Consider the following 16,735-nt stretch of genomic DNA (forward strand, 5'->3'; position numbering starts at 1 on the left):
CATGGGTTTTAGCGAATTGGCTGGAGCAAAAAAATCAGGAATAGAGTAAAAAATTAGCAAAAAAATAACAAAAAAATGTGGTATAGGTCGCGTTTGATTGTGCTGAAGTGGCTGTGCCAGCTTAATAGACGTTCATTATACACGTACTGGAAAGATAATCGTCAACAACCAGTGATAACATTACATACAGAAGTAGAAGTTTATTACACATCGTTTAATATCGGTAAATAAATGTGATATAAGCCCTTTGTGTCGGATCGCAGATTTAAACCATTCTTTTGCATATGAATGTGAAGGAATTCCGAGATTAATCTTTTGTTTAAAGGCTCTGTATCCAGGATTTCGACATCCTGCCAATCAAAATTGTGATCAAAATTAATTCTGTGTTCTGTGATCATCGACTGATTACTAGTGTTCCATCTAATATGACTCTTGTGTTTATTTATATTCTAGTCTTCAATTTCCTTCCCGTTTGCCCGGGTTACTCGCCATTATTGATTTTAATTTGGAGAGTTCGTACTTTCGTACTTTTTATGGTTTTGTAATCTTAAATAAAAGCACGCATAAATTAATTTATCGTGTTTGCATTTTTAATTATCTTCGCGAAAAAGGAAAAGCACGAGATGCAGTATTATAATCTCCTTCTGTGATAAAGCAATCAGTTGTCTGTTAATAGTATATAAAATATTGGCCAGGAGATTGCTGAAGCAAGTGATTATGTTTATAGGTTTAACTTCCGGTCGGGACGAGAGCTTATCTTGAGCTTTTAATAAAGATTGCAGCAACTATCCTAGCTATATACACTGCTTTCCCGAACCCAGCTTAATCTCAGACCCCCTTTCTCGGGATTTTTATGTTCATCCGCCTGTATTATTCAGTAGGATTCCATACAATTACTAATTGCCCTTTCTTCGATATACGATTAAAACAAAAAATAATATAATATTTTAGTTCAGGAATGTTGACGCAAACCTTCATCTATTCTGAAATTGATATTTTATATGTATCGACGTGTGATGCATATTTTTTAAATATAACTGACGCTCGTAAATAGTTTATATAACTATAGGTCTTTTTTTGCTAACAGTGATTCCAGTTTTACTAGTTTTGTAATTTAGATTTCGATTTAGTGGCTGTTGTATAAACGTCAGTTTATTCGAAAACATGCAACTACGTTGAAGCTATAATTGCCTTTTTACATCCAAACAATGCGTACATATTTGTTTCGCTCACATTTACGAAATTACACGTTTCATATATTTCTATCAACTTCACGTATGTGCCTTTAGGCGAGAAACATGTATTCTGACAGGTGAATATGAATAATCACAAACATAGTTTTTCAAACAAGTTAATAAAGACATAAAAACTTGAATAATGACAAATATTTCTTCGCCGAAGTGTACATATATACTATATGTACATTCTTTATTTCTTCATTTCGCGAAAGCAAAAAGCATTTATTATAAAAAAAAATATAGAAACATCTTCAAATAGTTTTTTCTTCTTCAAAATTTCTTTCTCTAATAAAGTTCCTTTTTCTAATAAGAAAAGTTTGGCAAATAAACAATTTTTTTAAATCTGAAATTCACAAATAAAATAAAATACAAAAAATGTAGAAACAAAATACATTTGAACCTGTTTGTCACACATAGCGATTTGCTGTTTCGACTGATAATTTATAGTTTAATTTAGTTTCTAAGATGTTAACAGAAATATGCAGGAAATGTTAGATTTCTTCAAGTATTTTCGATGTTAGAACCGAAATAAAAAATTTATATAATTATATATAGTTATACATATTATAAGTATAGGTACATATATGTTATTTTCGCAAAGTTTCAGATTTTTACGAGTTTTCAGATTGAACCTTTCTTGTATAAGTATTTCCCCATAGCTGTAATTTTTGATACAATATAGTAGCACGTTCACGCCCAATTTCGGAAAACGAGAACAAGTGAGGACGTTAAACTTATAGAGAGCCGAGCAGCAGAGTTTGTATGAACCTCTCGTAATTTTCAGGGTATCTGTAAAGCAGGCTGAGAGTTTCTCTTCTATTCACGTCGCGGCGACACAGTGGAGAGATGGATCGCAATTAATCGATCTATCGCAAAACTACGAAACACTGTCGCGATAACGAATCACCGTTCTGAATAGAGACGCGGTTGCACGAGCAAGTACGCGAATATAATGGTTCGCGGTTTCCGTTCGCGTTCTGTGCTTACGAGTTCCCCTTTTGGCGTTCTATCGAGGATTTTTCATCGCTCGGCGATGAGAGCTGCACGAGGATTTATGACGCTACGGAAACGATATGCTATTCCGCTTCGATCGAGCATAGAAGATATTTCGTTTTGAATCTAAAGTACGTGTGCGGTTCGAGCGATAACGCGAGAGTAACTCGTCTACTTTTCGCTTTATACGAAAGAAATACCTTGAATATATCATATGTCATGCAATAGAAATACAAATTACGTATTAATTTTCCCCGATGAATGATCATGTAAATTATTTCTCGTAATTTTCCGATATTGAAAATAAAGTTGAAATCTGTTTTGAACCACGCATGAATAAAATAAAATCTACTGTGCGTTATTATGAAATTCGACAATTTCGGCTTTCTGGAGTTGACGGTAGATCCATTGGGCGCATTTAATTATAAATCTCTTTGTTAAAAATGTCGAACAATTCAATTCTTTTTATGTTGCATTATGCAAAAATTTGGATTATTCTTATTAAAATTATATTTACACAAGAGAACCGTTAAAACTCTTTCATTGATTTCGATGAGCCTTGTTGGATTTTGATGAATTATAGAGCATCGAAAGATATTAGATTCAGCATATTTATATACGTTTACTTCTAAGATTTAGGGGTCGACAACTCCTGGAGAGTAAGGGGAATTTAAAAAATTTAACATTTTTTACAAGTATGACACTATTATTAAAAGTATAAAATACCATAAAACTTATGTATAAAACAATTGTTCATATACCTGATAGTTGTAAAAATATTCGAAAATAAAATAAGTTTTATTATCGAGAAGTTATTTTCAAGATGTTGTTTCGTCTCATAAATCTGGAAATAAACACATAAAAAATAATCTAATATTTTTTGATGCTCTAAAATATATCCAAACCTATCAAAATCAAGGGACAATTACGGTGATTCCCTTGTTAATATTTATTCTTTTTATAAGAGTTATTATTATTTTTATTCCTTAAAATTAGTGCTTTTTAATTAACATAAATTAAATAGGTCTCACAAATGCAGCGTCAGTAACAGTGTTACAGATTTTAACATGTAAGATTCGGAGGGTTACACTGAGAAAAAAATGCTGTTGATTCAATTAAAGTCTATATTACGGGCTATCACTAACATAAGTAATTAATTCATGTATATTTTTTATTGACATAAAGGCATAAATTATTATTTCAACAATAAGACCTTTATGTCAATAAAAAATATACATGAATTAATTACTTATGTTAGTGACAGCCCGTAATATAGACTTTAATTGAATCAACAGCATTTTTTTCTCAGTGTACGAAAGATAATAACGAATTTATTAACTTTTCTGTATTAGTAGAAAAACAACTTACGCATGTCGGAGAAATCATCGACCAGAATGATTTCCTGTATGAGATGTTCTGGTGATCTATCCAGCACGGAGTGCACTGTACGCAACAACACAGACCAAGCTTCGTTGTGGAAGCAAATAATTACTGCTGTAGGCGGAAGATCCTTCAAGTACCTACCAGATTCCTTACACCTAAAACAAAAAGAATCAAAGCAATCATTAAATAAACCGTTAACGATTGTGCTGTAAAGGAAAATCGTGTTGTTAAAATTATATTTCACATACAAATATTACTAACGAAGTAAAATCGAAATATCGTTGCGTTTCATGCTGAATATAGATCTTGTCTACGTTCCTCTAATAATATTAACTTCGATAGCGGATTGCGCGATTGTTTGCAGAACAATCACGAGTACAGTGCATCAATAGTGCGGCCGAATCGAGTTCTTGATCTGTAGACCGCAACAGGGATGATTACGCGAAACCGATAATATGTACGAGAAGATATGTCAGGAAAATACGGTAATACGATTAAGGTAGAGAATGTTCGTAAACTAAACGCCCACGAGGTGTACGCTCGCCCGAAGCTCACCGCAAAATGAATTCCAGGGATGCAGGGATTGTGACTTCCGGACCTAGTTAATGCACGAACACACAGCTAGCCGCAGACACACGCTGTGGTTTATAGATACGGCAAATAAAATGTATGTGTTCTTCGCTTTTTTCGTAATACTTGCGAGAGCGAAAGCTTGCCGTTTCTGTGTATTAACGTACTCTTGTCAAATTCTATACACATTGTATTTATCCAATATTTACTCTGTTGCATTCGCAATTCGCGATTTTGTAGTCTCATAATGCGTTTAATACATGAATACATTTCGATTCACAATCGATGTCTTCGTAATTAGCTCTACTATAAATACGTATGCTTCCACCCATGAGATAATTATCATATATTAATTCAAGGTATTCGTTTGTAATTAGCGCATTATACTGCAGCCGAGAATAAGTACATTGTACACGTTACGATTGCGCGCATTGCGTGCTAATGAAGCGATTATGAGATGTGCCATTCAATAACGGCCATTACTATGATTACCATCTGTGAATAATTTCAATTAACAGCTGCCAGCACACGCACCGTTCACGAAATGTACTGTTTGCTAAATTTCCGATTTATCCTTCCTGGTGTACCGAAGCGAATATCTACTCGTGAATGAGATCCCTTCATAATCAGTTTCCATGTCGGATTGGAGGTGTTTATGTCAGATGAAATGTAAAATTTAATATATCTATATATGTATATACTTATATGTTTACATTTTCTCATAGGAATATTTTTTCGTCGTTGCAGAAACAGCTTGAAGTATAAACATAATAAATACCCGTTCTTCAGTTAACTTGAGAATTAGTCAAGGAAAATAAGATGATAGGTAAACAGTTAAATAACAGAATAATGATGAGCCAAATAGAAAAGAAGAGAAACTTCTTGAAAATAGTAAATATTTTGCAGATTGAAATATAAAAATGTGGACATATCAGAAAAAGATTATTGAAATATAATGTATTTTAAAACAATGCAATAAAAATTACAAGATAAAATAATATTAATAATTTAATATCGATAATGAATAGCGGCAATGTAGAGAATAGGTATTTTACATTTACACGTCATGTTGTTTCATATTTATCCGAAAAAAAAAACAGACACTTAACAAATTTCGTATAAAGAACAAACATGTCACATTGAATTTTACATAAATTGTCGTAGGTATTTATACATATATCGTTTTTATCAATGTCCATAATAAATTTCATATATAATTCAACTACGTTACAATTAAGCTGTGAATTGTAAGACATGTCATATAATATTTAAAATGTCACATGATAATTAAAATTTTTTATAAGCGTGTTGCAAAGGAGGATATTATAATACCATAATAAAATAATAAAGAGAGTTTTCTCTTATAAAAACAGAGAGGTTTAATTTCTCTGTCCCGAATGACTGCTGTATCTGGTCATAAATTCATAAAGATAACGGCGCCGCGGCGAATGTCATATTAAGATAAAATTAATATAAAATTAGAACGAGAAATGTTTAATTGAAGATTTTATACGGCATAGAAGAGAGACAAACTCGTCTATCTAAAAAAATATGATATGTATAATTTTAGCGCAGATAACTGATTAAATATTAACATCATCTCTAGTTTATTTCGATTAAGCAAACTTTTATTAATTTTCAGATACGTTATAACGTAACCTACAGGTATATTTGATATATGTACACACTATGTAACTGTTTTATACGCGTAGGAGATAAAGTATAAATAAGAAAATCCGAATATATATAGTCGCAATCTACTTAGAGATTAATATTATACTGAAGTTCCATAGAACAGTATTAATTAATTTTCATTATATAAATTTTATTTATATATAACTAGTTAGAGATATTAGTTTATTTTATAAATTATTACATTACAAAATACGTATATAATTTTATAAGAAGTTTCACATTTAACTACAAGAATTTATTTTTAATTTAATCATTATTAAAAATTAATGCAACTTGGAAACGTATATGTACAATATATTTCTAAAAGATTTTTAAAGGAAAATATCTTGTAATATCATTCATTAATTTGTAGAATACTTAGATTTTCGTGTATATAACATGTAATATAATGTTAATTAAAAAAAAGGCTGGAATTTATTCTATTGTTTACGTAGATTCTTTAAAATAACATTTTATCAATATAAAACGTATGCCTCCTACGTTATTGTTAATTGCATATCTGATGCGCCTTAACCATACATCAGATAAGCTTTTGACTAGAAAAGCAAAAGAGGCTCGCAAAGCCCGAGCTGAATCAACCTATTTGCATTTGCATTCCTCTCATTCCGCATTAGTTTGTGTACTCAATTTTAACAGTAAAGCAAAGCCGGCGAAATTCTCATTTTCAAATGCGGAGCACTTGCGTTTTTAATTTCCAACATTGTCGGTGATAAATCTCGCAGTAATAACGGCTTCCACGGAGAAAATTCTGGTCGCGGTTTGTCATTATTATCGCACATAATTCTTGCAGCAATAACAGGTTTCTTAATCTCCTTTTCTATAAGTCATTTTTAATCCATATTATGAACAACGGTACTCGTTACGTTATATCATTTAAGTGTAGTAATTTAATATAATTAATATCATATTTATATAAAAATATAATAATATATCGACTACACTCGATATATCAATTATTCATATAACTGATCCATTCGAAAAAAATTTTTCCGGTTCGATAGAAAAAAATCTCTAACAAATCCTGCACGAATGAATGATTAATTCATAATACTATACTATCCGATTAAATAATAAATCTAAAATTGCAATATTTCGTTTAAACGTTAAATATATATTATGCCAACATTGAATTTATATAACAGAATAATCATTCTATTAGTTAGATGTGGGGAGAATCTACCTGTCAATGCGTATTTATACAGCTCGTATAGGTTGAAAGTAAATCATAGCAATATCGTCACAGTCGTATTAATATATCGTGAAAGCGCACGGCCACGAATATAAATCGCGCACGCGGCACGGCTCGAACAAAGTGGGAAATCGCTTAAGCCAGTAAACGCATCGATCGTTTCCAGTCGATTGACGTTCAACAGCGATATCCTCTTTCCCGTCGACAAAAGAGACTCCCATTGTTGGACGGCGCTTGGGATGGGTACCTCGAAATCAGCCACGGATATCGAATGAGAAGCGGCTCCTTCGCGCGTTCAGCACATTCGGCGATCACCCTTACCATCCCCATCCTCCTGCCATCCATCCCAATCGCCTAAACCCCCGCGAGGCGTTGCACTCGATCAAACGCGTCACGTTTCATGCTGCGTTTCATCCCTCCGTCGCGTCGCCTCGCGTCGCGTCGCCCCGCATCACGGATGCGTGGAATTCTATTTGCAAGTCTCTTCGCCGTAAGCATCTCGCCTGCGGGGATCTTGACTTGTCTTCGTTCGCGGAAATTGAAGAAATAGGCGCGCACGAAGTGAGTGAAAGTCAAATACTGTGGAAGTGAGTGCGCGAGTATCAAGCTTTGGGGAAACGACGTTGCGCTGCGAGAAGATGGAGAATCAAATTTCTCGCGTCCAAATTCTTCCTTTGTTGGTGGCGAGCTTTCATTTCCAATAAATTGTAATGAGAATATTCTCAGATAGGTACCGCGTGATGAAACAAAATCGAACGTTTTGTCCAATTAAAATTTAAATGTGACAAATTATCATAACCTTTTCGTCGAACTATTATTAAAAGTTAATAAAGCTTGGGAAAATATAATCTGTTTCTTAAAGTTTCAAAGAAAAACGTCTTATAATGGAATTTATTGATTTGCAGTATATCCAAGTTTTCATCTCATCCCTTTTGCTCGATACCGCAATAAAATGTAAGGAAAACATCTTAAAACTTGCAAGACTATCAGAAAATGCAGAATGAGATGTACAATCTAATTTAGTTTCTCCGGCGTAATTATATATCTTTAAAGAAAAACTTTTGCGAGGGTAGTGTTGCAAAATATCTGTTTCAGCGTTTCTCTGAAAGATAAATGAAAGTTTCGTGAAGCTAATTGCGGGCTTTTACGAGCATCTTTCTTACCTTTCAAGAATCGTTTGTCTACGGATCTTCAGATTACGTTACAACAATCAACGTCGACACTCCTTACAAATGATTTTACATTTTTCTTACCTTTTTAACTGTACTTACACAAGTTATTCAATCCGATAATTACTCAATCTATTAGCATAAATAGCTAATAACAGTGAATTAATGATATTTTATAAGTCGCGATAGTGTGATAATCCTGTACAAGAATAACCTAAACCTCAGAAATCATAAAGCGGAAAAATTGGATACTTCGCGATATCTCTTGTAAGTTACGCTACATTTGGCGTCCTTCGAGAATGGTCTCGAATCTAAGAGAATCTAGATACCCGCGGATTCTCGTCATAACCGATGGATAAGAGCGCCTTTCTCGCACGAGATTATAGGACCATCCGAGAGAAATAGATCCACATTTTTAAGAAAGATGACGCAGATAGTTCGAAATGGCCAGCGTGATAAAAATGCATGACTCACGTAAACTCAAATCTCGATTGATTTTTCATCGTTACGAAGGTCGCGAAAAATTTCTTATCGAAAATTTGTGTGCATTCTCACATCTCTCTCACACTCATGCATATGCGCTCTCTCATACACTACTGCTCATTAATTTCAATACATTTCCAGATTTGTTGATCTCTCTAAAAAGTAAAGAATAAATGTGATACGTGTATTTTATACTGAAATGAATTCACTTGTTATGAATTTTCTATGAGTGTAGCAAATCGCTTTTCGATTTATAATTTCTTTCTGAAAGCCATGTACGAGACCACTTTACACATTTACACAAGTTTTCACAGTATCACAATACAAGGCGATAAAACAACACTATTAGAGCTCTTTCACTTTGTATATATTGACGAATCAGTTTCAAAATAGCATTAAGCATGTATATGATATCACTATGAATATCTCATGACTTTACGTGTGTATCTTGTTTCTTCGAAAATAACCAAAAACCGCAGTTTTCAAGGATTTTTTAATATAAATAACGTATAAATATGATACATGCGAGTGTTGAAAATATTTATAGCAACAAATGGACTCATTTCTGTGCAAAACGTACGTATCGTGTTCATTCTTTACAGAGAAATTAATGAATCCGGGTGTGTATTGAAATTAATGAATGGTAGTATACATATGCAGAAAAGGAACAATTTTCTTATTATTATGCAGATTCAATATGCCCAGTTAATGTTTTCTTTTCGGTTAAAGTGTATTTATCGTACACAGAAAAAAAAGACTATTCTTAAATCAACCATAATATATTCATATATAAGCAAAAATATTGTAATCTTGTTTTAAAAATTTTAGTCTTCATATAAGATTTATTTGTATTGATATAAGATTTTTAATTGAGCAAGTCTTGAATTAAGTGCAAAATAATACTTGCATCAAAACAAATTTAATCAAATCAAGATTGATATCTTTGAAGCAAGAATATAATATTTTTGCTTATATATGAATATATTATGGTTGATTTTTAAGAATAGTTTTTTTTTCTGTGTACTTTCCCAAGGACCCGACACGTGTTTGTCTGTACGCAACAGCTGATCACGCATTTTCTTCATAATAATATTTACGCGTATGTTGTGTAATTGGGCTATGTAATGTTTGGACGAGAGAGATCGACTCTCCCAGACCTAATTCTGAGAGTCTGAAAACAGTCACTCAAGAGAAAGATCGACCACGCCTAGCTTTCGCGAACATTTCTCATATTCCGGATTCGCAAAGACATTTTGTACATTTTAATATCATTATAGTTCCCAAGTAAATCAAAGTATGGAGCAAAGAAAAAAGCGAAAGAGACATTTCGGTCTTTTTTTAATTCAATTTCTTTTTTACACGTATATACACTAAAAATATAATATAAAATCCAGTATAATTGTATTCTTTATTACTGACAATTATTCAACTATAACGAGATATTTTTCATAGCGAAAAACCGAGCATGGAGGAAGACGTGTATTGAACTTTTCGGAATGTAATTTCCTTGTCATTTATTGTTTCTCATCAAGGGTAATCTGGCATGATGGTACAAAAATACAGGCGCGGTTTCAATTAGCTCTCCGCGACGAGAATATCGCAACTTGCAAACTCGCATCCGCTCCGCGGAGTATCGTAAAGATCCGTAATGGCTCGATGGGGTGCGGACTTTCGGCTATAGGGGTAAACGAGAATATCCATGATGAAGTGTTTCTCACCTTTCCTCGTGTGCCGCGGAAAGTACGTGTACACGCACGTGTACGTATAGGTATGTGCGAGGGACCGCCGCTAAGTTACGAGAGCTTTCGCACGCGGGCGTGAGCGGAATGTATAGCTGTATACTGCACGTTCCGAACGTTAACCCACGAATTATTGTCTCGTTTATATCGTCGTATTTAATTTCATGGGATACCGTAAGTCTGCGCGAGCATAGCTCCAGTAACACGTAACGTTTATGTCAAAGCTTTATTCGCTGACCAGAATAAAAAAAAAAAAAGAACGAACGTCGTTCCAACACGGAAGCTATTTTCTTATGCCTCGGTATCACTTATAATAACCGGGTTTATTTGTGTCATCGATATTACTTCTTTTTTTTCAGAATAACGGTAAATTTATAGCGGATTTCTCAAGCAGAATAACAAGTTCTGTTGACATTAAATGACGTCAAAATGATTCCAAAATGATAGTTAAAGTTTTCGATCGATCACGAATCATTTTAATGTCACCTTGATGTTATCGTGACCTATTGTTCAGTTTGGGCCATAGCTCAATGACAATATCAACATTGCGAATTCCCAACGTATTTTTTATACAAACGCAATTTTCTGTACAAAAATCCTCGTGCTTCTCTCACACGTTAATTTTCATGTAGCGAGAAAAGCGAGGTAAAACCACTTTTATGTAGAAAGAGTACATGCGAATCTCGTCTGTTTCTTAACGTGGATAAAGTATAAAAAGCGGAAGAGAACAAAAACAAACCAAAATCCGAGAGAGAGAGAGAGAGAGAGAGAGAGAGAGAGAGTTAGTTTGCAAAATCGTGATCGTTTAAGTACAAAGGTTCTTCTGGCACGCGAGATGTATGTGAATCAAAGCAATCGCATGGCACTCTATTCATCGATTGCTTCACGAGGGAACTGATTGAAATTCAATCTTAACGAGACGCGGTTGACGACGCTTTGACAGGCGCCCGGAAACGAATGCTCTACCAAAATGTAAAAGCACTTGCCGGAGACTACGCAGGAAGTTCCACGGAAAGCACGAAATACAATAGCATGGGAGATTCCATATATACGCGTGTCATAAAATCCCAAGTGAGCTTGGTTGCGCGACGACAGCTTTGTATCCCGATATAGCGCCAGCGACATTGGGATCCCTTAGTGGGATGTGAGAGAAAGAACACAACATCCTTGATATGCGATGGTTTTCAGATTTCTCGGCTTCCGTATTCATATCAGATTTTAATACTAAATGCAACGTGCCTGAACTTCATAAGTGACAAGTCTTATAAAAATGTGTGTGCAAAAAAATAAGCAAAAAGTTACATGCGTTTATACATGGTATGATAAATCATTTCTAAAAATATATTCAAAATAATATATTCATTTTAATTACGTTCCGTGAATATTATATTGTTAGAATAGATTGTCAAGATTCTGACAAGTTTACTTGTCCCAAATCTAAAGGAAAAATTATTCTTTCAAAGGAACATGGAAACGCTTTAAATGTTATTAATATGTGATGAATTTCACGAAAAATTAATTTGAATTTGATTTATATAATTTCAGACTGCATTTTCAAACAGCCATATATGTAAAATAAGACACCTTGCGTATAAAAAAAATGTTTTCTTTCCGTTTTGACGAACTCTGCACTCTATAACTGTTGAAATTCTGTACCTTACATAATTTACACAAGTTTGTTTAAAAAAATACATATATCTTAAATTATCGCGGAAGAAAATTGCATTGCAACGAACAACATTTTACAGCAGCAGTTAAACATTTTATGCAAGTGTCAACATTGCCGAAATATTCTTTCTCAACGTCTCAATGAAGTGACGTGAGATTTTAATTCGACAATGTAGCGCACAGGTTTACGAGAGCGTCACAGTTCGTAGTTTCGCGTAAATACCTCGTAAAATTTCACGTACAACAGTTGACAGCGTTAACATGACAGCTTCGTATCTCGAGGCAGCAGTGAGATATGTAGTCTAAGAGACGCCTACCATTTTGGTTCCGTGGATATTTCTCTCTTTTACTGGTAACTCGCATATTGCCGCTGCGATCGTATATCCCCCCTTTGGATTTATGTTACTTTGGGATTTCCGTCGCAGAAGGAAAATTCCGAGAATACAGTCCAATCCTGGTTTTTCAGTTTATTACCGCCGTTTTCCGCTGTATAATTTTACGTATACCGATAGCGGAGTTTACGCGGTTGTTTCCACTTGCGGCATCTGACCCGCAATGTCGGTCACTACTATGTGAAATACATTTGGTCAACTGTAAGTAATTAGTGGCTTGACAAATGCGCTCTGGCCTCGTTTATAAAATGCGTTATATTATATTTTACTTCACATTTAAGTTGCAATAACAATGTGCACATACGAAATTTTATTACAATATATTAAATTAAATTTAATGTAATTCTCATACATATTATTTCATTTTCCCATTATACCAGTGAAAATATTTATGAAGTAATAATACGAGCTTTGCATGTGAGTTTAGAATAAATCGCCGTAGCCATTGGTTGGCGGTTAGTGCATTCCAATTAACCGGCCTTTTATAATTGTTAATAACAGCCAAGCATTTTGCCGTTAGTAAATTACATTTCTCTTTATTAATTGAGTAAATAACTGTAAATGACAAAAAATTGAAATGCGTATGAAATACAAACGAAATTAAATATACCAATATATTAACGATACGGGCATATTCAGAACGTATCAAAAGTAAAAACAGAAGGAGTTGGTCAGTTTTCGATACTTTCGTATCAGTCATCTCTTTTTGATCATTCCAATAATTTTCATTCCGATAACACAATTATTGGGATAATGTAAAATTTGACAATTAATTTGAAAACTGCAATTAATGCACGAAACGCGCATTTCTCGTTTGAGGAAAAAGTGTGCAAGGAGAAAAAAAATATAACATCGTCGCATCCGAATGTTTGCATCGTGTCGCGTCGCGAATGAGATGGCGAGCCCCGCTGCATCGCCGGACGGGGAATCGCGACCTGAAAGCTCTGGAAGGGGATGATGGATAGTGTTTACCTGTAATGAGTAAACATCCTCGTCCGCTGCCATCGCTCGTACCGAACTCGAGGGAGTGAGAACGGTTCGTGCTGGCGCGGTGCGACTGGCTCGCTAACAAGCATCCTCGTTTGCATCCTATTTCTATACCTTTCGCAAAATCTGCACGCGCGTTATCGTCAGCGCCGGCGGAGTTAGCAGTCATTGAATTCGCGTTCGTAAAGGTGCATCGACGAGGAATATATAGCCGGGTAGCCCCCACGCTCGCGCGTAGTGAGAGGAAAATACACATAGGTGCAGAAACAACAACAGCGGCAAAGCGAATTGACGTTAAATAAACGATGCGATGCTCACGTTTTACGAGATACGTTGCGATCTATGATTTAAAAAAAAGAGTATCTACATATAACACGCGACGCAACTATTCATATATTCTCAGAGATTATTGGAACAATGTATTTTTGAAAAAAGATCGTTCATAAATCAAAGAATAAATTTCGTTTTATTGTATAAATAAAGTATTAAAAGGTTGTATAAAAAATAAAGAAATTGTTTCGTTCTACGAATACAAATAAGTATATAAATAATAAGGAGCATATAGCCACAGCACAAGATATTGTAGTGAAATCATTTATTTAAAATTTGTAATAATAATAAATAATAAGTAGACGTTTCGGTCAAGATTTGATTATCCTCAGTACAATAAAGTTATAATTAGATGTTCCGCATAATTAAAAAATACGCAAGTATAAATTTGATGTTAATAAATGAATAATTAAAAAACAAAAAATTGAAAATGTCACGTTTACAATCGTCATTATAGATAATATACAGATAAAAATATACAGACAAAACGTTCAATATCACCTGACATCATTCCTTTCTAAACTTGAAGTATAAGTCAACAATTGAAGATGCCACAATTACAGTCGTCATTGTAAACATTTTCCTATCTTGATATAATCCTTTTTGAACTTGAAATAAGTGAAGCTTCGTGCGAAATATACGGAATTTCCAGATTCTAGATAATTTTAAGACAACGAACCAATATTAAATATAACTATAATAATAAATATAGTCTTCAAGTATAAATCAGTCAAGTTAATAATCAACCGCTTACCACATATTCTTCAACACTGATTAACTTAACCGATTTATATTTGAAGACTATATTTATTAGTTATATTTGATATTGGTTCGTAGTCTTAAAATTATCTAGAATCTGGAAATTCCGTATATTTCGCACGAAGCTTCACTTATTTCAAGTTCAAAAAGGATTAAGATAGATTATCAAGATAGGAAAATGTTTACAATGACGACTGTAATTGTGGCATCTTCAATTTTTGACTTATACTTTAAGTTTAGAAAGAAATGATATCAGGTGATATCGAACGTTTTGTCTGTATATTTTTATCTGAATATTATCTATAATGAGGATTGTAAGCGTGACATTTTCAATTTTTGAGACATTTTTGTTTTTTAATTATTCATTTATTAACATCAAATTTGTACTTACGTATTTTATTTATTATTTTAATCATGCGAAACATCTAATTATAACTTTATTTTACTGAGGATGCTTAAATCTTGATCGAAACGTCTACTTATTTATTATTATTATTTATTATTATTATAAATTTTAAATATATGACTTCACTACAACATCTTGTGCTGTAGCTATATGCTCCTTATTATTTATATTTTGTTATTTAAGCCACCTTTAATGTTTTAATAAATAAATATCTCAAAAAAATTATTCAAATTATTTCCTTTGTCCGCTTTATATATATATATATATATGTATATTTAAAACGCTGACAAAACAAGATAAAAAGTAAAGCAACGAATTCGTATTTATTTATTTATATTTAATTTTAAACGAGCCTGTTTTCCATGCGCTGTAGCATATTAACCTGGCGACTCTAAGCGACGCCTACGCGCGTAAACGCTTATTTCACGCATTTGTGTACACAACCGGCAGAGTAGGTTTACGTCGGGGATTATCTGCGAGCTTAACTACTGCTGTTTTCAGAGACAATAGAGGGAGAGATGCGGCCAGGAGCGTGGCGGGCTTTATGAGCCTGATGCATCAGTAATGCCAGTCGAAATTCGGTTGCTGATATTCCCATCTCCAGGCGGTATGGTAATTATCGTATTGTGCAAATAATGCCGCCGTTATGTATTCAAATTGAAACATCGTCCGAATGTAATTAAAGCGGACCACTGCCGAGAAACGGGCGTGCTCGGCTGAGTTCTGCGTGGCGTCGTTACAGGTGTGCACAAAGCCCAGGATGGACAACAACTCCGTATACATACATCTCTTATCACGTCACGTTACATTCACAATTGTTAACCGACGTTTCGGTAATTGCTGTGTCAATAAACAACCTTGATTCAGCGTGAAATGCCTGAGATGAGATCGAAGCGCGTGAGGCTGTTCGATAATATTATTTACGATTAGCAATTTATTTATGCCTCAATGCATCTGGATGATTAATTGTCGATTTACATGAGTTGGCCGCATACTGCTCCCGATACAATAAGCCATGCTGAGTGCGATTAATATTATTTAGTTTCCCGCTTATGGCGTTTACGCTAATTCGATCGTGCGTTAAAGCTTATTACGTAATTATACTACTCTAAGTTTATAAATTTTATACTATAAGAGATGTTTTGTTACATGTAGACATAATGCTATGTCGTTTAATGCGTATTTTTAAGACTTTCTTTACTTCTATTATAAAAACATCGTATATCACAAATTTATATTAGTAATAAATTATATTTGTAATATTACATATTCTCTCTATTATCAATATATTATAATTATTATTAATTTAATGCAAAATCTGACTTCCAAACAAAGAATAAACATTCTGTAAAAATATTTGCGTAAGAAAATTTAATAATGGTTCGTTATTTAATTAGCCCATGCTTTTAATTAACAATGAGGCATAACCAGAGGCGCTGTACATTCAAAGTAATAATTGCCCACAGGATGGTGCGTGTTAATTGTATATGTTACGTGATCAATTTAGATATTTCACAATTTTTCGAGAGAGAGAAAGAGAGAGTGAGAGGAGGGGGGGGGGGGGGGGGGGGGGGAGAGGAGGAGGAAAAGAGCGTTTGTTATCTGTTGTCCGAAACTGTCACTGGACTGGACAAGCTCACATAATTATCGGCATCTCTAGACAATGGTGCTCGTTATCCGTTGCGGAACTATTGCTCAAGACAGGTCCTCGCTCGTTAAAGACTACTATCCTTC

The 16,735-nt window shown here is 33.9% G+C and overlaps 1 protein-coding gene across 3 annotated transcripts in view; it reads right to left on the reverse strand.

The window, feature by feature from the left end:
• The window catches only part of Pgant9 (polypeptide N-acetylgalactosaminyltransferase 9), a 76,924-nt gene that overhangs the window by 21,936 nt on the left and 38,253 nt on the right, over positions 1-16,735 (reverse strand). For all 3 annotated transcript variants that reach the window (XM_018508218.1, XM_018508217.1, XM_018508216.1), the window contains exon 3: positions 3,600-3,769. In XM_018508218.1, the coding sequence (XP_018363720.1) occupies positions 3,600-3,769 (170 nt within the window). The remainder of the gene's footprint in view (positions 1-3,599; positions 3,770-16,735) is intronic.

The sequence above is a fragment of the Trachymyrmex cornetzi genome, unplaced genomic scaffold (assembly GCF_001594075.2).
Source record: "Trachymyrmex cornetzi isolate Tcor2-1 unplaced genomic scaffold, Tcor1.1 scaffold257, whole genome shotgun sequence".
NCBI classification, from domain to species: Eukaryota; Metazoa; Arthropoda; class Insecta; order Hymenoptera; family Formicidae; genus Trachymyrmex; species Trachymyrmex cornetzi.